At 50.4% G+C, this 24,839-nt stretch overlaps 2 protein-coding genes across 2 annotated transcripts; both read right to left on the minus strand.

The window, feature by feature from the left end:
* Nucleotides 1–1,176: 1,176 nt before the first annotated feature.
* On the minus strand, nucleotides 1,177–6,915 carry LOC112309550 (putative serine protease 46). Its single transcript, XM_024565740.2, has 5 exons — nucleotides 6,834–6,915; nucleotides 6,065–6,242; nucleotides 5,680–5,941; nucleotides 4,793–4,954; nucleotides 1,177–1,431 (listed from the first exon to the last, which is right to left on the minus strand). Exons 1-5 carry the CDS (start codon nucleotides 6,913–6,915, stop codon nucleotides 1,177–1,179), a joined length of 939 nt encoding a protein of 312 aa, XP_024421508.1.
* An 8,205-nt stretch (nucleotides 6,916–15,120) lies between these two features.
* LOC112309758 (putative serine protease 45) lies at nucleotides 15,121–24,058 on the minus strand. Its single transcript, XM_024565964.1, has 6 exons — nucleotides 23,959–24,058; nucleotides 21,021–21,044; nucleotides 17,335–17,482; nucleotides 16,631–16,905; nucleotides 15,655–15,818; nucleotides 15,121–15,354 (listed from the first exon to the last, which is right to left on the minus strand). The coding sequence occupies exons 1-6, from the start codon at nucleotides 24,056–24,058 to the stop codon at nucleotides 15,121–15,123; spliced, it is 945 nt and encodes a 314-aa protein (XP_024421732.1).
* Nucleotides 24,059–24,839: the final 781 nt, after the last annotated feature.

A 24,839-nucleotide genomic window follows, 5' to 3' on the forward strand; every position in this document is an offset into this window, starting at 1 on the left:
TTTCTCCCTCCCTTCCCCTCTCTCTAAACATAAATAAATAGATAAATACAGAACTTTTTAAAAGCTTACATAATTTTAAGCAGTGTGCTGCCCTCCCCAATCCAACCTCCATTCAGCAAAGGCCCTTCCCTTACAGACCCACCCACTCAGGGACGGTGGCACAGGTGAGGCTTCCGCTCACAGAGAAAGAGTGGCAGTGACCATCAGGCCCCCCCAGGAGCAGAAGGCCACTGTGTATGTTGGAATTCGGGGACCACTTTGATGGCGCAGTGACATAGATGGCTAATGCAGTTAAAAAGCAGTGTGGGGGAGAGTGTACGAGAAGCTTTGGTTCAAAGCTGTTGGAAAATTCTAGCCTAATAAAAGATAAGGTCAAAGTTCAATCAAACCAGGGCAGTCTAACTTTTGCCAGGGTCTGCTGTCTTGGGAGACACCCAGGCTAGCCATGCAGTGCTCCCGTCTCTGAGAAGACAGCAAACCTCACTCTCTACCTTTCTGGGACCCACAGGGCAAGGGCAGCTGCCTGCTCTGAACCTGAGGCCCACCAGGTCTGAGGGACCCCCACACTCCCTCCACATACACACGGGCAGGACTCCGACATCTCAGTCTGGCAGGCGTGGGCCAGCCCGTCCTTGCTCTCCAGCATCTGATGGAGGTCACAGAGGCAGCTCAGGGGGCAGTCACCTCACACAGCTCACTCAAGTGCACACCCTGCCTTGCCTTCTCCACCCATATCAACGCCCTCCCTGCCAGGGAGGGAAGAGAAACTGGTTAGATTCTGTAGACCCTCAGGGGGATATGCGGGGTTGGGAGAAGCCTACAGTTTCTGCATCAAGGGCCACAAGTGCAGGTGTGGTCTTTGTGTCTCGGGGAGAGGCCAACCCTCGCAGGAATTGCTGAGGGAAACTGCTGGTCAGAGACCCAGGGCTGGGTCCTGGGGACCTGCGAGTGGGGGCCATCTCTGTATGGTCCCAGACAGAGTCAAGAAGAAAGACGATGACTTCAATGGCAAAAAGTACAAAAGTATCTTCATTGAACTGAAAAACCAGTGGCCTGGGACCCTCCCCCAAGGGCGCTCTGCCCCAGCATCCCTGCACACTGCTGCCAGTCTCCACCACTCCTGCGGGTGGAGGGGAGGAAGAAGCGGCCTCCAAAACAGCCGCCTGGACACAGTGCTCAGAGGGACCACAGGGAGCCCAAGGAGACCAGCAGGATGCAGCCAGCAAGGGGGACCGGGCTCAGCGAGGCAGGGTAGGTGCTGCTGATGAACCTCATGTTGGTGATCTGCCTCTGGATCCACTGGGTGAAGTGGGCGGTGCTGGTGAACATGTCCGGGAAGTGGTGCTGCTTGCAGCTGAAGCTCCAGCTCTCCACCCCCACCTGAATCCAGGTCTTGTTCATTCGGCAGACCATGGAGCTGCCGGAGTTACTCTGTGGGGGGAGGGGGGGGCGGGGAAGGGTGCCATAAGGGAGGGAGCAGGAGGGTCGCACCGCACCGGGAACTTGCCCCTTCCCAGGCCATACCTGAGCATGAACTGTGCTAACCCTAACCTGATGATGTGACCTGGCTACAGTCCTGCTCCGGGATATGGTAGCTCTGCACCGGGGCCCAAGCTCGGGACCATGCTGGCCTCTCCCTTTATCTTCCTGCTAACTCTCCGACCTTCACTCCCTGGTCCCCACCTGTGCCCTCCCCTTATATAAGGGGGTGCCCTTGACTGTTTTCTTTCCTGCCATCCTGCTTGCTGAGTGAGCAATTTGAAATGCAATCCAGCCCCTACTCTTTTTGTGCAAAGCAGGTGCAAGGATAAGAATAATGCTTACCACAGCGTAGCTTAATCAAAAGGCAATAGCTAAAGAAAAGGTGATGGCTATTCTTTCTGCTGATGGTGGGTTTATGATCTTTTAAAACTTTCTTTATGTTCTTCTGTATCGTTGGAAAGTAATAAATTAGAAAAACCAGAAAAACAAACTCTCTCTATAGATATAGGCACAGATGATACAGATTTTTTAAGATAATGCAAACCAAGACTTACAGGACAGGATCTAATGAATGCATATGACACTTAAGGAGAAAAATGATAAAACTAGACCTAAAAATGTAAAAGAAGACCTATGTGAATATACTAATATACTGCTGTTCTGGGAGGAGTCAACTGAAAACAACATAATATCAACTCTCAGGGCGTGGCTTCCTACAGTATGGGAGACCGGCTGCCCTACCCAACCTTGCTGAAGATAACTGAACACTTCAGATTATCATTTTAAATGCACGAGTGAGCTGGCCCGAAAATAAAGATTCCTCGGAGTCCAAAACCCAAGAGCAGGCTGAAACCCAGAGCTCCTATTCTGTCTACAACCAACCAGAGGTCACTGCTAAGCACGTACCCAAGGGAACCCTGAATATTAAGCATAGAGAGTTGAGGGAGATCCAAGGGTTTCCTAGTCTACATCACCCAGTCGCCAGCTCCCTGATACTTTGGGGGCGCAGGGACCCTGTCCCCCAGGTGCACCAGAGGAAAGAGATGGGTAGGGATTAGTGAGGTTTAAGTCAAATAGATTTTCAAACTGAGAAAATAGGATGGGGTGTTCAGGAATTGAAAGTGGCTGGAAATTAGGGGCTCTGCCCCTGATGATTTGACACAGGGCACATTCGGGCAATGATTTGAAAGAATAAAACCTCCTAACATGGATTCTCTAATTCACTGAGACCTCTCAGCAAACAAATACAGGAAGGGATACGGAGCACAGTATCATTTCTGCAAATTAAAACACACAGGTAGCAACATTATGTATTTCTCAAAGATATAGGCATCTTTAAAGACACCTATTGAACAGATTGGAGTAGGAACCTTTTGCAGGGAGAAAAAATGTAAGAGGAGGGGGAAATCAAGCTAGCAATGATAGTGTTGGGGTGTCTCCCTAAGAGATATGGCTAGTGTGGCTCCAGGAGCCCAGAGAACTGAGAGAGAGAACAGGGATGAGGAGAAGAGAGAGATTCTTGCTTGTGGACATTCTCTCATCAAAGTAAAATAAAACCAGAACCCAATAACAAAATGTGAACCACTACTTCACCGGAAAAAAAAAATTAACTTTCAAAATGGTAAAGTGAAAACAAAATTAAAGTCCACAATTGGGGTGCAGAAAGGTAAGAACACACCATACCCCAAAGCCCATAGGATGTGGGCCTGAATTACACACGAAGAGTCCTGGTCTAAATACTTTCAATAGTAAATGAGAGAGTAAATTATTTATTATCATCAATTCTTCATCACCACACAGTCGGCTCAAGTCACTTGAGCTGGAACTCATAAAGACAAGAGGAGGGTAATCCCTTCGGTAGAAAGCAGAAAAGTCACAGGCCTAAGAAAGGAAACCAATAGCTTGTTCTTAGAAAACGACAAAATAGATAAGCACCTTGTGAGTCTTACCAAGAAAAACAGGAGGAGAAGGAAAAAGCAAATAATATGTGGCGTGAGGAGAAAAGAGACGAGAACCACATCCAGGAAGAGTACATTTTCTCAGAATCTGAAGACTGTTTATAAACCTCCTCTGTACGGGGTTTAAATGCTGGATGAAGTGAACGATTTCTAGGGAAACGCAAGCCCGCAAGTCCAATCCGCACGGGCAACCGGAAACATTGCCCCTCAGAGAAACAGGCCTGCGTGGTTTCATCGGCGACTTCCACGCAGAGCTCAAGAAGTAGATGATTTACTTCAAATGTTCCAGAACGTGGTGCATTTGGGTGTCACAATCTTAATTCTGTGACTTAACAAGGAGAGTGCCTTCCTCATCCTGAAGATGGAGCCCAGCCTTGCTGGGGGAAGGGAACAAGACAGAGCACGAGGGCTGAGTGGACCGTGCAGTGTGGACCGTGCAGAGTGGACCGTGCAGTGTGAACCGTGCAGAGTGGACCGTGCAGTGTGGACCGTGCAGAGTGGACCGTGCTGAGTGGACCGAGCAGAGTGGACCGTGCAGTGTGGACCGTGCAGTGTGGACCGTGCAGAGTGGACCGTGCTGAGTGGACCGTGCTGAGTGGACCGTGCAGTGTGGACCGTGCAGAGTGGACCGTGCAGTGTGGACCGTGCAGTGTGGACCGTGCAGTGTGGACCGTGCAGAGTGGACCGTGCTGAGTGGACCGTGCTGAGTGGACCGTGCAGTGTGGACCGTGCAGAGTGGACCGTGCTGAGTGGACCGTGCAGAGTGGACCGTGCAGAGTGGACCGTGCAGTGTGGACCGTGCAGAGTGGACCGTGCAGTGTGGACCGTGCAGAGTGGACCGTGCAGAGTGGACCGTGCAGTGTGGACCGTGCAGAGTGGACCGTGCTGAGTGGACCGTGCAGAGTGGACCGTGCTGAGTGGACCGTGCAGTGTGGACCGTGCAGAGTGGACCGTGCAGTGTGGACCGTGCAGAGTGGACCGTGCAGTGTGGACCGTGCAGTGTGGACCGTGCAGAGTGGACCGTGCAGTGTGGACCGTGCAGAGTGGACCGTGCTGAGTGGACCACGCAGTGTGGACTGTGCTGAGTGGACCGTGCAGAGTGGATCTGCCACCACTGGCACAGACTCAGGCATGTGACTGACTACCACTCAGACATGCTCAAATGACCTGGGGAGCAGTGCCAACACGACTGTCACTGTGGACAGGAGCAGAGGGTGCTTTCACCCCAGGGTCACAGCCCGGGGAGCTGAGCCCTAGGGAAAGGAGATTTGTAAGGGGTCTCCCAGTGTCCTGTAAAAAGGAAGGCGTGGCCCCCGAAAGCCCCTCCCTGCCCCGGGCCACTCACTCCGCACCTGACAAGAATCTATCCCCAGTTCTGAGCTGGCACACAGCATGTCCTTCCCGACAGACATCTTCTGGTCCTTCAGGAAGAGGAACTGGTACTGCTCATTGCAGACCCTATTGTTTATGATCCTGACAGCCACCTCCTGAAGACTGTAGGGGGGCTTTCGGGTCTCTATGAAGAGAGAAGTCCTGCCTTGGCATCCATCCTACAGTTTGGCACAACTCTACCTTGGGGTCACCCACATTCCCTGATGGGGGGCACAGGGCCATTTCCTTGGGTGGGGATGTATAAAGACCCGGCCCACAGCCTGACTTTGGAAAAAGCCCAAGCTCATTAGCAAGATTAAGCAAAAGTCTCCCAAGGGGCTTAAGCAAGCGATGTCCAGGCACTAAAATACGGTCAAGGCGAGATTACCCCAGGTCCACGAGGGCGAAGGGCTGGTCACTGCTCCGTGACTGCCTGGCAAGTGGACAAGACCCCGGAGCCCAGCATGTGCCCCCCTCCACAAAGGCTCCTGATTCTAGGAACCCAGAGTGACACCAACAGGCAGCAAACCTCCAGAAATTATTGGTGTCTCGAGGTAATCGGTGCTCGGCTGCCCAATGCCTCAGTGCCCGCTGGATGGGGCCCTGCTACCTCCTGCAGATGGGGAGTCCATTACTAGTCAAGGATTAATTGTCTACCGTGCTGCAAGGTGACAGCTTGGCATTGGATTTAACTTTGGGAGCTGAGGTCCATGACGGTCACATGTGTCTTCCCATCGACAGAGGCCAGGGGAGCGTGCAGCAAGGGCAGGGGCTCAGGGAACGTGTGCTGGCGGAGTAAGCAAGGGAAGGAAGGAAGGAAGGAACGGATGAGCCTTCTGAAGAGGCAGGCGCCCGCCCGCCTCCACGCACCTTGTGTACTAGGACGCCCCCACACGATCATCCAGCACAAGGTTCCCTTAGATGGTAAGAGTTTGGTGCTAGGCAGGCAGACAGGCTGGACGAGGGGCGACCAGGCAATGGGCTCCTTGAGCTTCAGGAGGGCAATGTCGTTGGACATGAAGTTCTTGAAATTCTCGTGAATCACAATGTGAGAGAGCGGGAGCTGAGTGCCATTTTCCGGGAGGTGTTGGACTCCCACCATCACGGAGTACTGGCTAGGGTCTATGGACCTGCAGGGCCACGGGTGGGCAGTGGGTCACCATCAGGAAGGCCACTGCCTCCAGAACCCCAGGTTCACCAGGACCCCAGGCCAGAAAGCAAAGCCCCCGGGACCGGCCGCCACCCTGACTGACCTCTGAAAGCAGTGCGCAGCCGTGAGGACCCACTGGTGGTGGACGAGGGAGCCACTGCAGATGTACACTCCCAGGAACAGGATGCTTACCTGCCAGGGCCACTTGCCCACATCCACCACCTTCCCATTCACCACCTTGCAGGACAGGTTGGTCTGACCACAGCCCCAGAACCAGGGCTCTGAGGAAAAAGAGAGAAGTGGCCGTGTCAGCCCTGTGCAGACTCTCAGGCAGCAAAGCAACCCCCAGAGCCCTGTGCACAGCAGACCGTGGAGGTAGAGGGGCCGCCTTGCGGCCATCACAAGCAGCCACTGCGCACGCAGCAGGCAGGTGACCCAAGCCAGGACTGACCCACAAGAATACGTGTGGTCACCCAGAGACCTTCTGTCACCTGGGGCCCCAAACTTTTCACCCCCAAAGAGTCTACTGAAACCTGGTATTGGACCCTGGCTCCACAAGGCACTTAAGTTCTCTGGCTTCTGATAGCAAGGCGGGGTGTTGCTAAAGCCCCAACCCTGGTTCTCCTAGGGGGTGCCTCCCAAACAAGCCCAGCTGCTCCTTGGATGTTAGCTTGTCCCTCCGGTTTTAATAAGGCTCTTCCCTCATCTTCATGTCGCCCCGCACACTGGCACGGCCTCGACACTGTCTGGGTCCCCAGGCTTTGCACACCATGAAGTCCGGTGTGCACGAGGACTTCTGACACGAGGCACGAGGCACGAAGACAGCTGACAAGGACCCCTCCTGCCCCTGTCCCATGTCCCCAAAGCCCTACCTTCCACATAGAGGGGATTCCCCGCTCTGCCAGAAGAAAGTGGCAATGAGAGGTCCTGAAGATCTCCCGGTCCACACGCCATGGCAAGCTGGGGCTCGGCCACCCTGGGCCTCCTCCTGGGATGTGGGGGTGGGGCGGTGGCAGGGCATCTCCAGTGTTCTAGAGAATTCTAGAACTCAGAGTTTGTTTATTCAAGGTAGCCAGACCCTGTGGGGGCTCACCCAGCTGGAACAACCTCAGTGTGCTGAAAAGGAGACAGTGTTGCCATGGCGAGGCCCCACCAGGGTGTGATGCGAGGCCACCACAGGGCACCTGCCTGGGACAGCGCTCCTGGTGCCTGGCCTTGAGCCTGTGACAGCACCCGGTGTCTGGCTTGTGATGGCCCCTGGTGCCGGGCCCATGAGGCACCCCTAGTGCCCAGTCTGCGCTCCTTTATGACACTACTCTGAAGACCCCTGGAAGGGTGGGGCCAGAGGCACAGAGGAGGGCATGGCTAGTTCCGGTTGTGGTGACTGAGCTGCAACTAGACTTTTCCTTTTTCCCACGCATTTTCCAGTTTCAGGAGAACAGCTCCTGGGTGGAGGGAGGTCCGGTCTTCCAGGCCTGAGAAGGTGGCTTCCTAAAAGGAAGCAGATCGCAGGCCTGGGTCTTCATGAATCAGCAGAATAAAAAACATCTTGGGGTCCTTCCTCACCACTCCACTGAGGTCCCCTCGCAAGGATCCCATGCTCCTCACATTGTCCACGAGGACAGCTGGCTCCTGCCCCACCCCACTGCCAGTGCTGGCGCTGACGTGGGTTAATGAGGTGGTTCGCACACCGCCCGGGAGATGGGCTGCAGCCACCGCTACGGAGAGCTTCGGGATCCTGAGGGAAGCAGAAAGCATGCCTGCCCCTGGCCTGCAGCTCCACTGCAGGCTGCGAGCCCTGCACGCGGCGGGGCCAGCAGCAAGCCGCAGGGAGACACGCGGCGCAGGAGCCAGAGGACTGCTGGCAAGGACAGGGTGGAAGCCCAGAGTCCTCAACAGCAGTGATGAGGGACACATGAGGACGTGGAGAATCGCCATCAACATATCTCCCAGTGAAAGAAGCCAGACATGAAAGGGCACATATTGTAAGAAATTCAAAAACAGGCAAAACAAACTATTTTTAGGGATACGTGGTAGAAAATCAAGGAAATGATTATCCCTACAATCGAATTTCCTCTAGGAGGACGAGGCAGGGGGAGGAGGAGAGAAAGAGAAACACTTTGTGGGGAACAAGCAATAAAACAAAGCCGGATAATTAAATAAAAACACATCTCCATTATTATCACCAAGGTGAATACCAAAAAATCCTACTTTAAAAGTCAAAGATTCTTACAGGTTTTGGGTAGAAAAAAAGAAGTCTACTCACCTGCTACTTATTAAAGGCCCACCTAGAACAAAGGGACATAAGCAGCTGAAAGTAAAAAGATGGGCAAAAAATATTAAGTATACGTGAGCAAAGACAGAAATGACAATGTTAATCTCTAATGATGTGATTCAGCACAAAAGCTTTAAACAGAGAACGTTAATTTATGTTGGAAATAGATAAAAATTATGATGCGTGTGTAACATCATGAAGTTCTGCTCATAAATAACATCAAACATGCAAAGCAAAATCAACCAGTGATTCATGAGAGACTGAGAGCCCTCACTTGCAGTGGGAGAGCCTCCACTCCGGGTCTTTGAGGAATGAAATATCTATAAAAATCAACCACACAACAGACTACTAAGGAAACCACAATAACTTCCCTAAAAGTTGACCTAGTTTGGCCCACATTTTTCACCATGATGCAATGAAACAAGGATTTAATAATACAAGAGTAAGCTAAATCAAGTGATTTGAAATTTTTTAAATAAACTTTATTTGAGGAAATAAAAATACCCTATAAATGATTTAGAAAATACTAATAATAAGAGTAATGAATAAAAAAACTTATTGGACATGTTCAAAGCAAATCCATAACCGTAAAGCTATTTATTATTGAATATCAAAAATGAAAGTAAATGAGTTAAATGCTCAAATCAAGAAACTATAAAAGGTACACAGTAAATCCAAGAAAAATCTGCAGGAAACATGTATAAAATATAAAATTATACCCTAATCCATTTGAACAGCAGAATTAGAAATGAACTCTGTAAGATGAGCCAGATCTTTGAAAAAATATATATATTCAATAGGACAAAGGCATTCTGTACAGTGATAGGGTCTCTACCCCACCAAGATGGTGTAGGGGGCATAAACCTTGCTCTCGTAATGGCACAGCTGTGAAACATAAAGCAAGAATTACTATCACAGCAAGAAGAAATAGACAAAGTTTTAATTCCTGTGGTAAACCTCTCAGAAGTCAGCAGATTACACAGACATAAAATATCGGAAGTGTTGAGAGGATTTGAATAACACAATCAACGCGTCTGATTGAACCAGCCTATAGCTAGAACTCTGTTTCAAAACACACAACACTTTTGTGTCAAATGCACATGTAACGGCCACAAATTAAACCTCAATCACTTCCAAAATGCAGAAATAATGAAGTCCATATTGTGATATAATTTTTAATAGAGAAAAAGAAGAAGCTTCTACCCTTCCCCCAAATTATCCATCAGGAAATTAAATAATACCCTTCTATTTAACTCTTGGGTTAAATAAGAAATATAGTATGAAATTACAAATATAAAAATGAAAGACAATGAGGTCAGTACATATCAAATCCTATGAAATATGGCCAAAGTAAGACTCAGAGGGAATTTTATGGGATTAAGTGAAAATATTAGAAACCAAAGAAGTCTATAATAATGAACTGAGCATACTCAAGAAGTTAGAAAAAGAACAATAAAATAAACCTCTCAAAAGTAAAAGCTTTGGCCCTGGCTGGTGTAACTCAGTGGATTGAATGCAGGCCCACGAAGCAAAGGGTCACTGGTTCAATTCCCAGTCAAGGCACATGCCTGGGTTGCAGGCCAGGTCCCCAGTAGGGGGGCGAGAGAGGCAACCACACATTGATGTTTCTCTCCCTCTCTTTTTCCTTCCCGTCCCCTCTCTCTAAATATAAATAAATAAAATATTTAAAAATATATATTAAAAAAAGTAAAAGCTTGGAATTACTAAAGCTAAATGAGCTTCAGTGAAATAAAATGAACAAACAGGAGCAGATTTGATCACTAGAACCAGAAGTTAGTTTTCACATGGTGTCTGTACTCGGGAGAGCCTAAGTGAGAGAAATTTCCACTCCCACAGGCCTACCTTTCTGTCTCCGCTCTTCAGTGGTGGCAGCTGCATTCTGAATCGGTCCCCTTGTTGAAAAATGTTTGCCAACAGCCCCCCTGCTTCTGCCTCCTCCTCCACACGCAGAGGGACAGCACGTGGCTCTGCTCTAGCTGTGCCTGACGCTGACTGGGATAACCCACTGAGGTCAGGTGGCTGGGGGGCTGGACCATGCCCTCTGCATGAAGACTGTGTGCCACCCCTCCTGGGAGCTGGCAGCATGATTGCTTCCCCCTGAAGCACATGAGCAGAATGGCAGAGGTGGTGGGCCACTCATCAGAACCTGGGGTAATATGAGGGCAGGGTAGATAAGGAAAAGGTGACCCACTAAAGCACACCAGATGGTTGTTTGAAAACACCTATGAAATAGACCAAAATCCGGTGGTTCTGTCTTTAAGAAAAAAGATCCCTAACCAGAGTGGCTCAGTCAGTTGGGTGTCATCTCACAAACCAAAGGGTCTCGGCCTCGATTCCCAGTCAAGGCATATGCCTGGATTGCGGGGTTCGGTCCCTGGTCAGGGCACATGCAAGAGACAGACGATAGACGTTTCTCCCTCACATTGATGTTTCTCTCCCTCTCTTTCTCCTTCCTTCCCCTTCTCTATGGAATCAAAAAGAAAAAAAAAGAAAGAAAGAAAAGGGAGAGAGTACACCTATAAATAATATTAGAAATAATAAAGGGGCCATAGGTTCAAATTTTACATCAGTTGAAATTTTTAAATCTAAGCTAAATTAAGTGATTTTTCTATACTGAAATTAATGCAAAAAGAGGTGGGAAAACCCAACGAGGCCAATAACCATAGAAGATACTTTTTATAAATAGTCAAAGGTTTTCAGAAAAGGCACTAGGCCCAGTGAGTTTTATGTGCACAATCTACCAACCCTAAAGTACCAACAATGCTGGTGTTACATACACTGCTCTAGGCCACAGGAAGATACTAGAAGACTTCTCAACACGTTTTAAGAGGCTAGCACGGCAATGACACCAAACCTGAACAAAGGCTGGAACAAAACGGAAAACTGTAGGCCAATCCAACACTGGGGCAAAAATTCTAACCAAAACACCAGCAAACTGAATCTACAGCATATCACAGGATTCTCCTAAGAAATCCACTAAGATCTAGTCACAAACAGTGCCTGGCACAAAGAAGACTCCCGGTAAATATCTGTGGGATAAATGGAAGAACGAAGTCAGGACCAGCACATGAACTCCCAGCATCGCAGCTACCACTTCCCATTTTGCTGGGTGTCTCCAGCAATGAGATAACAAACGAAACAGAAATGATATGCTTCCAAAAAGGACAAGATGTAGCAGTCACCATTTTAGGTAATTTGGTTACCCCAAAAATAAGTCAAGATAATCCACCAAAGAGCTAGTGAATTAAATAGGGCAGTTTTGCAAAATGGCCGGAATCAAGATCACTATTTTTTTTAAATCCATCGACAGTTTCAAAATACTTCACATGTAGAATTAGAAAAAAAAAAATGTATGGAAAAAGATATCATCCACAAAAAACATAGCCAAAGCTTGTAAAATACTTAAAAACAAACTCAGCATTTTTCAGACATCCATGAATAGAAGAGCTGACTGAACGGACACACGCACCATGTGCCTGGTTAAGAACTCAACACTGCGGAAATGGCGGTTATCCCCAAATTAGTCTGTGCATCTAAACTCAATTCAAACACCAACAGAACTTTTCATGGGAATCAACAAACTGGCTCTAAAGTTGATATGGAGGACAAACTGTGAAGATTAGGCAATATTGTTTCTACAAGAGAGTTTCTGCCACCACTTAACAAAACATAACATAAAGCTGATTGAAAGAGTACAGCACTAACCCAGGGACAGACAAGCAGATCAGTGGGCAAATAATGGAGATTTCAAAAACATACCCATAGGACTTCCAACCAAGATGGAGGTATAGGTGGACACACCATGCCTCCTTGCACAACCAAAAGAAGGACAACAATAAATTTAAAAACAGAAAAACCCAGAACTGCCAGAAAATTGAACTGTATGGAAATCTGACAACCAAGGAGTTAAAGAAGAAACATTTATCCAGACCGGTAGGAGGGGCGGAGACAGCAGCCAGTGTGGAGAAGACTCGCAGCAAGGTGGTGGCTGAAGGACCAGGTGAGGCAGTGCTGGCGGACTAGGCGGTCTCACATTTCCTTGTGGATAAACTGGGAGGAACAACTGGGGAGCAAGACCTCAGACCACACAACCCAGGGCTTCAGAGCCGGGAAATAAAGCCTCAAAGCCTCTGACTGAAAGCACCTGTGGGGGTTGAAGCAGCAGGAGAAACTCCCAGCCTCACAGGATAGTTCCTTGGAGAGACTCACAGGATCCTAGAATGTACACAAACCACCCACCCAGGAATCAGCACCAGAAGGGCCCAATTTGAGTGTGAGTAGCAGGGGAAGTGACTGAAAACCGACAGAGAATGGAGCAGGTGGCATTGTTCCCTTTGGGACCCCTCCCCCACATATAGCACCACAACAAAGTGATGTAAGTTGCCCCACCCTGGTGAACACCTAAGGCTCCGCCCCTTACTACGTAACAGGCACACAAAACCAAAAAAAAGGTGCAAAGGAAAGAACACATCAAAACTCTAGAAAAAATACAACTAAGTGAGAAAGAGATAGCCAACCTATCAGATGCACAGTTCAAAACACTGGTAATCAGGATGCTCACAGAAATGGTTGAGTATGGTCACAAAATAGAGGAAATAGTGAAGGCTATGAAAAGTGAAATAAAGAAAAATGTACAGGGAACCAACAGTGACGGGAAGGAAACCAGAACTCAGATCAAAGGTTTGGACCAGAAGGAACAAATAAACATCCAACCAGAACAGGATGAAGAAACATGAATTCAAAAAAATGAGGAGAGGGTTAGGAACTTCCAGGACAACTTTAAACGTTCCAACATCCGAATCATAGGGGTGCCAGAAGGAGAAGAGGAAGAGCAAGAAATTGAAAACTTATTTGAACAAATAATGAAGGAGAACTTCCCCAATCTGGCAAAGGAAATAGAATTCCAGGAAGTCCAGGAAGCTCAGAGAGTCCCAAAGAAGTTGGACCCAAGGAAGCACACACCAAGGCACATCATAATTACATTACCCAAGATTAAAGATAAGGAGAGAATCTTAAAAGCAGTAAGAGAAAAGGAGACAGTTACCTACAAAGGAGTGCCCATAAGACTGTCAGTTGACTTCTCAAAAGAAACCTTACAGGCAAGAAGGGGCTGAAAAGAAGTATTCCAAGTCTAAAAAACATGCCCATAAATATAATAAAATTTCATTATTATAAACGTAGACATTCAAATCAGCAGGAAAAGGATGGCCTCTCAAAAAAAAACAGTGCCAACAGAGTTGGTCCTCCAGTTGGAAACTGTTAGATCCCCACCTCACACCATATGTAAACAGGAATTTCAAATGGCTTACAGAGTTCCACATAAAAAATAAAATTATCAAAATATTAAAAGAGATACAGGAAGATAGCTCTTGTTATGTGGAGACAGAGGGGACCATCTGAAGTCAGGCTCTCCAGAGCCATAAGGACAGAAAAGACTGATGTGACTCTGTAATAATTTTACAAGTCTTCATGGAAAAATTACCCATCCATTCCATGTATTTCTAAAAGACCAGTGGCTTCACTGCAGAAAATATTTGTAAAATTGACAAAGGCTTAATATTCAGAAAAGCTGAAGATCTTCCATCAGAAAAGATAAGCAACCCAAATTTTAAAACAGGCAAAGTGTATGAAGAGAGGATTCGCTTGAGAAAAGGTACATGTGTTTTTCAATATACACGCGAGAAAATACTTTTCCATTCAGGAAAATGCACATTAAAACAGCAATGGTATAACTCTCTGCCATTGGATGGACGTGAGTTTTCAAGATCAATGACATCCACTTTTAGCAAAAGGGGAAACTCATTCTCCTGTATGATGGGTTGTGAAGGTAAAGTGGTTCCGTTCTGCGGACAGGTGAATTGATAGTATTCATCCAAAATGATTAAATGTGTGTTTCCTTTGTCCCCCACCACACCCTGTGCACTCGGGAGAGCGTTCGTGATGGCCGCTAGGCTGACAAGCCAGAAACAGCCTAGAAAGCGCGCTGGTTAAATGACCTCTGTCCTCTCGCACAGAACACGGGCAGTCGGATAAAATTACACACCACTCTAGGTACTGACACAGGTTTTCAAGGCATCTAACTTTCTTAAATGTAGGTTATTAATAATACATGTGTATAAATCATTTATCTAAAATCATAAAGATAGATTATTTAAGGATGCTTCCCATGATTACTTCTGGGAAGGGAACAGCATTGTGGTGGGGTGGGTGAGGGGGAAATCTTTACCTGTATGTCTGACTGGAATGTATTCAGATATTGCTTATAATTTTTTTTAAATGTAGAGGAAAAAAAACATAGCCATGAGCATGTAATACTTTTGTTATCAGTATTTTTAAATGCCATTAAAAAAGTCAAAGCTAATTGGAACACCATATGTGGGTCCTTCCTGCTATCCGCTTACAGCGAGTTTTCCAACTGCCTCCATACAGCATGCCCACCTCACAGATGGGGAAACTGAGGCCTTGAGCCCTCCCCCTGCGCCCCAGCACTGGTGATATGGCAAAACCATCCGCCACCACTCTGGGGAACCACCTAGTAGAATTAATTTCAGGAGACCCTGCCCTCCCAGCCACCCCCAACAGCAGGGCCACCCAGAAAAGAGAACTGAACAAGCTTACATTTGCACAAATTTAATCCCTGCTGTTCTGGGCCCCAATGCCAGAGCCCTTCTAGGCCACACTTCCCTTCTCTTGGCCTCCCAAGACGTAGTCATCCACCACATCCCTCCCTTCTGGGATCAGGTCTCCCAGTGGTCACTCTGTCCCCACCTTGACTCTTGTTGAATATGGACATGTGGCCTTGGTCTGACCTTGATCTGGCCCCATTCGGCAGAGGCAGAGCAGGAGGGAGAAGGGAGAGGAGATCAGGGGCCCACTTGGGGCTGCAGCAGCCAGGGCAGGAGCAGAAGCCAGGTGGAGGTGCAGGGGCCTGAGACAGCCCCGCTGCTCATATGATGCTCAATCCATTTGCTGTATTTGGTGACGCGTGTGTACACCCCTGGGTTCTGTGCTTTGGCGCAGGCCTTTTCCCAAGACAACACCCCGGCCAGAATCCATCTGTCCTCGACTTCGCAAGCCAATGGGCCTCCAGAGTCCCCCTAGGCGAAGATAGAGGAGTGACAGAGGCTGTGGGCCCAGCTGGGACCCAGGGGACCTAGCATGCCCACCCTCTGCGTTCCACTTGGAAGATTATTTCACTCCTTCAGGATCTTGCTACCTGGGGTCCTCCTTCAGCTCTGTAGCTGGGGACCCCGTTGCAGAATATTAGGAAAATCAAAGTCACAGGGGAAGAGAGATGGGAGTAGAACACTGGCTGGTGGTCCCCTCCCCGGGGACCATCCCCCAACCTGGGTGTTGCTCCCAACAGAAGGAGAGCTCCTGGAACCTCCCCAACTCACATAGCACAAGTTTTCTCCATAATTGGTGGCACAGATCATGTCCCCCAAGACAAGGGGGACAACGCGGGGGATGACAGAATTCTTGCGGTAAATCTGGTCACACCTCTTGTTGTCCATGATAAACACCTCGGCCTCCTGCAGCTCTGGGGTCAGCGTGGAGTTGGCTGTGGAGGAGCCCAGTGGGGTGGGAACTAGCCCTTCACTCCACTCAGCCCCAGCCTTTTCCCAGTGTCCCTGTCACTTCTATCTTGGAGACTCAGCCAGGCCGTGTCCCTTCGCTCCTCCTTGCTCTCCTCCCTGGGCCCCTCCCGCTGCCATGAGAACCAGGTCTGACCAGCCCCTCACCCCCCAAGACTGTGTTTCAGGGTCCCTTTGTCTGGGAAGCTTGGGCTTCTGAACCAAGCAGGCGACGATCCAACTGCCATGGCCCCTCAGACTCGCTGGGATCCCGGCACACGTCGCTGCTGTCCAGGCTGAGCGCTGCATGGGCTGTGCACTGTGCCACCTGAATCAAACTTGCTGTCCCCACAGGCAGCTCAGGCAGACCCTCCGCCCAGAGCGCATCCCAGATCCCCCTCAGCTGCAGCTCAAGGTCACCAGGCAGTGTCCTTCCCTGTCAGCCCGTGCCCCCTCCACACTCAGGGATGAGCTCCCAACAGGCAGAGCCTGTGTTCCCAGAGCTGAGGGTTCAGCATGGGGCAGATGCTTGAAGTTCAAGTGAGCAAATGGGTGAGTGAGTGAATTTGTGGCTCCCTGGCTCTGAGCTTCTGTGAAGCAAACGATCCTGCCCCGCCCAGGCATGGCTAGGCCTGGATGAGGTGCCCACAGCCACGGACCATGGATCCCACATGAGGGGTGGTCCTAACCCATCCCAGAACCAGGGGCCCCAAGCTTCCTGAGAGGCACTGTGGGGGCAGGGGCATCCCTCAGGCAAGGCCCCAGAGGAGCTGACCACACCCACCCCACTCCTGCTCACCTGAGAAGCGCTGCTTAGCCTGGCTCCAGCCGGTCACCCAGCACTGCGTCCCAACCTTCAGGTTGTAGGTGGGCTCGGGGAGACAGATGGGCTGCACGTACTTGCTAAAGATGGCGGGAGCATGAAGTCGGAGAAGGGCAACATCGCCCATGGTGAAGGTCCGGCCCCAGTACTTGGGGTGCATGATGATGTCCCTCACAGGGATGGAGATAGCCTTCCTGGGGTCCAAGGGCTTCAGCTGGGAGGTGCCAAGAATCACCGAGTACTCTTTGGTGCTACAGGGGACACAGAGCCCCACCTGGTAGATGGCAGGGCCCCAAGCAGCACTACACCCCAACCTCTGCCAAGGACCCTCTCCCTTAGGTACAACCGCCTCCCTGTTCATCATTCAAGTTGATGCAAGATGGCCTGGTCTGTGTGTCGTGTATGTAGGTGTTGGTCTACATGTATGTTTTCATGTGTGAGGGGTTGGAGGTTCTATACTGAGTTTGTCTATTACCCTGTTTAGGACACAGTTTCTGTTGCTTAGAGCTCCGGGTCCAGCCCAGTGCCTAGCCCCCTGTGTCTCCCGAGCCTGCCTCCCCTGTTCTGAGCACCCCTTCCCACTCCCCACTCTCACATTGCCTTGCAGAGGAAACAAGGAAGCTGGGCCGGGCCTGTCACAGCCCTGGGTCCCAGGCCCTGGAGACGTGGGCCCCACTCACCCTTGGATGCAGTGGGCCGCAGTCACCACCCACTCGTGGCCAATGAGGGCCCCTCCACACACGTGCTGACTTTCCAGCCGGAGGCTCACTTCCCAGGGCCAATGGCGGGTCACATCCAAATCCTTCGACCACCAGGGTTTGCCACAGGCTTCAGGGACAAGTGTGCCAAGGAGACAGAGTGACCACACAGAGGAGAATGAGAGTGACTGAGACCACGGTGGCCCTGGGGCAGCCTGCACAGGGCTGTGAGCTGGGGCCTGTTCGAGTTTGGTGAGCAGGAGAGAAGGGCAGGGGCCTAGCCAAACGCACTGAGCTCAGCAGAAAATGACAGTGACACAGACAAAATGCATCAAGACAGAGACATCAAAGGAGGGAAGAAAAAGAGATGCCAAGACACACTAGGCGCAATCAGCAGAGAACCTCAAAACAGGCGAGATGCAGAGAAGCCACAGGACGAGAAATGCATTTTCCTGTGCCTGGCGCAAGCTCCTAGGCTATGCTGCTGAACAGCTCTGATGCTGCAGCATCTCTCCGGTGCCCACACTGCTCAGAGTGAAGACAAGCTCCAGACTGCTGATCCACCCAGACCCTTCAAGAAAGAACCCAGCCTGAGCACCCCCGCCGCCGCCCCCACGGCTTACACTCTCCCGGTGCACACAGTTCCAACAGTCAAGTTTCAGACTCCATGAACGGACATAGATGCACATATTGTAAATAAGATATTAACCAACATCGTATTTTTATAAAATAATGCACCATGGTCCTGTAGAGATTGTCCCAGGAGTGCAAGGGTGGACCCACAAGCAGGGAGCTCTCGGAGGATTCTCTGCAGAAAGATCCTGTGCTTTTCGCAGCACTCACAGAGCAGGGCACTGGAAAAATTCAGCACATATTTATAACCACACACACACACACACACACACACACTCCCTGACCTAGCAAACTAGGGATGGAAAGGAAGTCACTGACTTTATAGAAGTTATATGCCCCAGAGCTACCTCAGACATCATATGACCCTGAGGAACAGGCAGAAAGAACCTGCTATTCGCCAGATGCCGCAACAATGGGACTCCTTGGGCGGAGGGCACCAGGGGCCTCTGGGCGCTGCTCCTGCTTCACTCACCTGGCTGGTGACTGCACAGGTGTGTTCGCTGTGTGATTAATTCTTGAGCTGGACACTTATATCGCATGCACTTTTTGTGTATATATAATAAATACTTCGACAACTTGCTTTTGAAGTCAGTAATATTTCCCTATCCCAGCACAACCAACAGAAAACATATTCAAAATCAGGAAACATCTTCAATAGCAAAAATGTACAAAGTACCAAGGAATTAACTTATCCGACACTACATGAGATTTCTGTGGCAAAACGTTTATACCTCAAATAAAGGGCTCTGAAAACAACTGGCATAAATGCAGAGGCATCCATTGCTCTTAAACAGAACAACTAAATATTTCAGATGTAATTTTGAGACAAGCTGAGCCTCTCTGAAGTTGGATGGGAATGTTCTTCAGTTACTCTTTAAGCCTCTCCTAGGTAAGACTAGTTTTTCTTCAGGCCCTCCCCAAACCACTATATCTGCGCCTTCACCGGTCTGCGCCTGCGCACACGGGGAACCGGGCTGGGAACCGGAAGAACAAAGAGGCCCACTACGCGCCTGCGTGAAGAAACCTGGCGCTCTGTCAGCCCGACCCCAGCAGCAGTTGGAGCTGGATGTGCTAGTGGGGGCTCTCCGGGTGCACGGAGCTCCCTCCCTCCTTCCCTTCCCCGTGTTTCCAGTAAACCTCCTTCCAAATGGTTTCATCTCTGCTCTTGATTTCTGTCTTGGGAGGAAGGGCAAGACCCCCTTCCCCAGTGACAATTTCTCCCCAAATTAATTCTATAAAGTCACTTTCCAAGTTAGAATTGTTAAGAAACTGTATGAGCTTACTCTTAAATTGAAATACAAAAGCAAGGTTTCCTAAACAGCTCAGACTTCGAAAAAATAGACCAAAGAAGGGACACTTGTCCTGGAAGCTATTGAGACACCCATCAGAGCCATCCTAGCAAAAACAGCCTGACACTGACTGGGACAGACTAATGGGCCAAAGGAAGCGAAGAGCGAACGTAAGAGGTCGTTCCGCGGACTACAGGGACTTATTGTAGAGATAGGAGCTGCCACCATGGGCGGGTGGAGGACGGCTCCCCGAGGATATGGTGCTGGGAAACCAGCTCGCTCCAGAAGAAACAAGAAAATCAAAACTGGATTCCTCTGTACTAGCACCGGAAGCCCTAATCACAAACGGTCAAACTGTAGAGCTCCCAGCAGCCCGCGCCACGTGGGGTGGGAAAGGACTCCTAAAACAAAACCTCACAACACACACCGTAAAGCATTCAACTGAGGATGACATAGAATGAAGGTTTTCTGACCCCACGAACAAAGTTAGCAGACAGGTGACAGGTGAGAAGGCAATATTGGCAACATCTAAAATCAACACGAGACTCTCATTAGGAATATACAAGAAAATCGACGAGGAGAAAGAACAGACAATCTGAAAAACACAAGGACCAGTACTGTATTACAGGAAGAAACTCAGTAGGCCAACAGCAGCACGTTCAGACGTGCTCAAACTCATCAGCAATGAGAAACATGTCGCTTAAATCAAGAAGTCCTCTTTTTAACCTATTAGATTAGCAAAAACATGCAAAAGCTGGACCGTATCAAAGGCTGGCAGACCTGCAGCAATGCACACATCTCCACAAACTGCTGGTAGGAATGCGGGGACTGACCAAGCTGAAATATGGACAATGGACAAAAGCATGGCGTCCACGTCACTTTTTGAAGTTGGTCAGCGCCCTGGGGCTCTCTGAGAGAACATTCTCAGAAAATACACTCCACAGTATTTAGAGACAAAGAACCATGTCGTGTAAGTCCCCGTAACCGATCCTGAAAAAATGTCGTGTGTATGTGTGTTCCTTGTACTACTTGTACTTCCAGTGTTTTGTAAGCTTAAAATTATTGCCAAATAAACTGTTTTTTAATGGGGCTGAATGAAAAGAGTGGGCAACAGAAAGAGACCCAGAGCACTGCCATGTGTGGCCGTGAAAAACGCGTGCACACAAAACTGCGACGTGCATTTGCACAGAAACACACCAAGAGGGAGATGCGTCCTGAACGTATAAGGAAGGTTGGAAAGAGGGCAGAGAGCAGGGATAGGAGTGGAGCAGGGACATAAGCAGGGATGACTCACTTAAACAGCCAAACAATTCACAACAAATCCCGGTGCACCTGTGACCACGGAGGCCCCTGAACAAGCAAAACAAACCCACTCTCTGCCCTTGAGGTCTAAGGATAAAGACAGGAAGACCCAGAAGTGCCAGGCTCTGCAGGTGCTCCGCTTGCAAAGAAACAGTTTAGAGCCCAAACGTTTCCGTGTAGAAAAGGGTCACGCCCCCTGATGGGACACAGCCTGGGCTGAATTCAAAGAGGCTCAGCATCCCATGGGCGGCCCAGCTGCCCTCTCCCCCATGCTGCTGGGTCTGCACATCCTGGCAGCCACAGGCTATGCTTCAGCAAGCAGATGCTTTCCATGCAGTTCCTGCTTCCTGCAGACCCAGAAGCACCACCACCCAGGGGACCCTCTTCAGAGCAAACCCTCCCAGGAACTGAGGGCTTCCTGCAGCAGAGGCTCACCCTACCCACCTGGCTTGGTGTCATCTTCGTAACCTGGAGGAGAAAAGGGGGACAGAGATGAAGCGAGAGGTCACGACAGCATGACAGTGAAGAAGTGCATTGTCATTGATTAGCTCATTTATTCATTCACCGAATTCTTTCTCTTTTTTAATTTTTAAAAATATTTTATTAACTATTTTTAGAGAGAGGGGAAGGGAAGGAGAAAGAGAGAGAGGGAAACATCAATGTAAGGTTGCCTCTTGCATGCCCCCTACTGGGGACCTGGACTGCAACCCAGGCATGTGCCCTGACTGGGAATGGAAGCTGCGATCCTTTGGTTCAAAGGCTGGCACTCAATCCACTGAGCCACACCAGCCAGGGCATCACTCACCAAATACTTTCCAATCTCCAGTTCCGTGCCCAGCTTGGAGCCCAGAGCTGGTGAGGACAGAGGTATCAGACAGATTCATGCTGTGTGTGCCCTGGAGGAACACGCTGGCCAGCAGGGGACACCAAAGTAAACACAATCACTGGCATGAGATCAGTGCAGGGATGAGGCCACAGAGGTCAGGTGAGCCCAGAAGATGCAGTGGAAATAGTGGTTATTGTGCCAGGTCTTCAAGATGAGACGGTACAACAAAACGAGATGTGACAATGACATGCCTTACAAAAGAAACACTGCGGTGTCTGCCTGCAGCTTGGAGGATAAAGGGCAAGGCCTGTGACGGCAAGAAATGAAGCCAGGAAAGCAGAGTCAGGGAGAGGGGCGGCCAGGGGACAGGTGACATGGTCAGGCTTGTATTGTGAAGGCAGCAAGGAGAATAGATAGGAAGGTGACAAGACCAAAGGCAGGGAGAGCCCACTGGAGGCTCTGCAGAAACCAGGCGAGAAACGCGGAGGTCTGAACGAGGAAGTGGCAGTGAGAACAGACGTGCGAACTGGAGGTGGGACTAGGGGAGATGGCTGAGCCTAGGGTGTCCCTCCTCCCCATATTTTTAATCCTCATCCAAGAACATGCTTTCATTGCTTTTAGAGAGAAAGGAAGGGAGAGGGAGAAACACCCATGCAAGAGAGAAGCATCAATTGGTTGCCTTCCAGATGCGCCTGGCCTGGGGATGGAACCTGCAACCTTACTTAGGAATCAAACCCATAACCCTTTGGTCATAGGACGATGCTCTAACTAACCGAGCCACACAGGCCAGGCCCCACTCCCCATTACCGATCTTAGAGACGAGTGGCTGCTATCAATTGAGTCAGAGAACAGAGTAAGAGAACCAATCTGTAGGAAGATGAGGGCCTCCCAAGCACTGGGAGATGTCTGGTAGGTGGATGCACATCCATCACATAAACAGCAGCTCACTGCCCAGCGCATGTGAGTTCACCCAGGCAGCAATGAAGAGAGGACCCAGGCAGCACCTAGGAACACCAGTACGTCAAGGATGCACAGAGCATGGTGGCTGGGAGGGACACAGGGGAGCAAGGGAGCTACCCTGCGGGAGAGGAGAATTGAGACAGGCTGAGCCTCTCTTAGGTAGGTGATGGCAAGTTCCTTCCATTACTCTGTGAGCCTCTCCTAGCAAGGATTAAAGTTTCTCTTTGGTGAAAAAGATAAGGGGATCAAGAAGTACAAAATGGTAGTTATGGAACAGTCACAGCGATGTCAAGTGCAGCGTAGGGAACACAGTCGATAACAGCGTGATAACTAGGTATAGGGCCAGGTGGGTGCTGGGAATATCGGGGGTGGGGGGAACCTCTCTGAAAAGTGCACGATTGTCTAACCACTGTGCTGTACATCTGAAACGAATACAGAATAATACTGAATGGAGACTGCAACTGAAAAATAAAATTAATACAATTAAACTTTCTCTTCAGGCCCTCCCCAAACCCATGTGTCTGCATCTGCGCTAGTCAATGCCAGCCCACAGCAGGAACCTGGAGAACAGAGACCCACTCTGCACCTGCGTGCAGAAACCCAGCGCTGTATCAGACCGAGCCCAGAGCAGTTGGAGCTCGATGTTAGCAGGGGCTCCCTTGGTGTGCGGAGCCCCCTCCCTTCCTCCTTTCCCTCCCTCTTGTTTTCAGCGCACCTCCTTTTGAATAGGTTTTGCCTCCCCCTAGGAGGGAGTAGTAGAAAGGTCTGGGACAGTAAGGCAGGCACCTGCCAGGAATGGGCTGAGGATTAAGTGAGGAGGCGCTGGGAGGAAGCAGGGACTGAAAACTGTAATGGGGAGAACTCAGCAGTGAGGGAAAGAGACAGGGAACACACAGAGCAAATACCGAGGGAGGGGATAAAGGTCTGTGAAAGAGGCTGTGGGAGGCAGCATGGGCAGGAGGGCCCACCTTGAGCAGGTGGCTGGTCTCTGACTCCTAATGAAACGGGTGAGGGTGGGGTTGAGTAGTCAGGAGGGGGCAGGAGGGGGTCGGGGGAGACAGCGGTCGAAGGCCTGCGTCCACTGGTGAAGGAAGCTGTGCTGGTGAGGCACACTGGGCTGGAACAGAGGGACTGGGTAGGAGATGAATTGTGGAATGTTCTTTAAGTAGATGGAGACCACTAATACGTGCGGGCCGGACCAGGGGCCTGAGTAGGGTCTGCAGGGGAGCCCAGCTGCCTAGATCTAGCCTAGGGAGAGGGGGTAGCATGTGAGAGGCCTGAGGATGCTGTCAAGAGGTGGCTGGGGTCTTAGCCCTGGTGCCCACGCTGATAGCAGAAGAAGTGGTTGACTGGCTAGGAGAAAAGTCAGGGGTCCCCAGGAGGCTACAGGGCCTGAGGGGGAAGGCCAGAGAGGGCAGGAGCTCGGCATTCTTGGAATGTTCCAGGCGTTGGTAGATGAGAGGTGACCCTGGGGTGGTCCAGCCCCCCTCCCGCCTCCAGTGCGGGTGGGGATAGGGGAGGGGGGGAGGAGAGTGTGGGGAGGGGAGGGGGCGGAGGCTTGGGGAAGAAGGAGGGAAACAGCTGCTCTGGCCTCACCCAAGTTCAGCAGCAGCCGCGGCAGCAGCAGCAGCAGCAGCAGGAGGCTGTGTGTCAGGCCTGTAGGCCCAGCGCTGAGGCTGAACAGCGAGGGGGCCATGATGCCCGGGGGGCGTCACCCGGCAACTTCAAAGACGCGAAGGCGCCTAGATGCGTAAGGGCACCGCTAGCGCAGGATGGCGGCTCTAGCACGTCACCTACAGATCCCTGGGCGCGAGACCTCCCACCCAACTGGCCGCCAAGTATAACAACCTGCGATGGCGCCCTGGAGCCCTGCGGGCGGGGGGGGGGGGGGGGGGGGGGGGGGGGGATGAACTCTGTCCTGTGCCCCCACCTCACGCCGGTTCCTGGAAGTTGACCTCGGAGCCCTGGATCTGTGAGTGCCTCCCTGTCTCCCCTCCCCATGAAAGCACCCCAAGTGCCTTAGGTCAGTGACAGTGCCCCCAGAACCTAGATGGTGAAGGCACACGCAAATCCCTAGACCCATGATGGCATCTCTCAGCGCTCAGGCTCTGACTATACCCTTGGTGCGCTGGAGAGTTTCACAATTCGTATTGATTTGAAAATCTGGAAATCTGTAGAAAGCCCAAGAGAACAGTAAGGCTAGGGGATCAGGGACGATGTGTTTGAAAAAGCACCATTTGAGCTGGACCTAAATTGGGACAGAGTCTTGGGGAGTCGAGATTCCTCCTCTTGCACAGACCAGAGGATGCAACTTAAAGGCATGAAGGTCTCGGGCCTTTACAGGGTGTTCTGCAAAGGGATGACGTCCTGGAATCCGCTGGTGAGGTAGAGATTGGAAGGCGACCACAAAGATTCCTGTGTCTCCTGTCCAGCGTGAAGGGTCCAGCTCTGGGGACCACGTTCCCCAGCCCGGCATC

The sequence above is a fragment of the Desmodus rotundus genome, chromosome 8 (genome assembly GCF_022682495.2).
Source record: "Desmodus rotundus isolate HL8 chromosome 8, HLdesRot8A.1, whole genome shotgun sequence".
Lineage (NCBI taxonomy): Eukaryota > Metazoa > Chordata > Mammalia > Chiroptera > Phyllostomidae > Desmodus > Desmodus rotundus.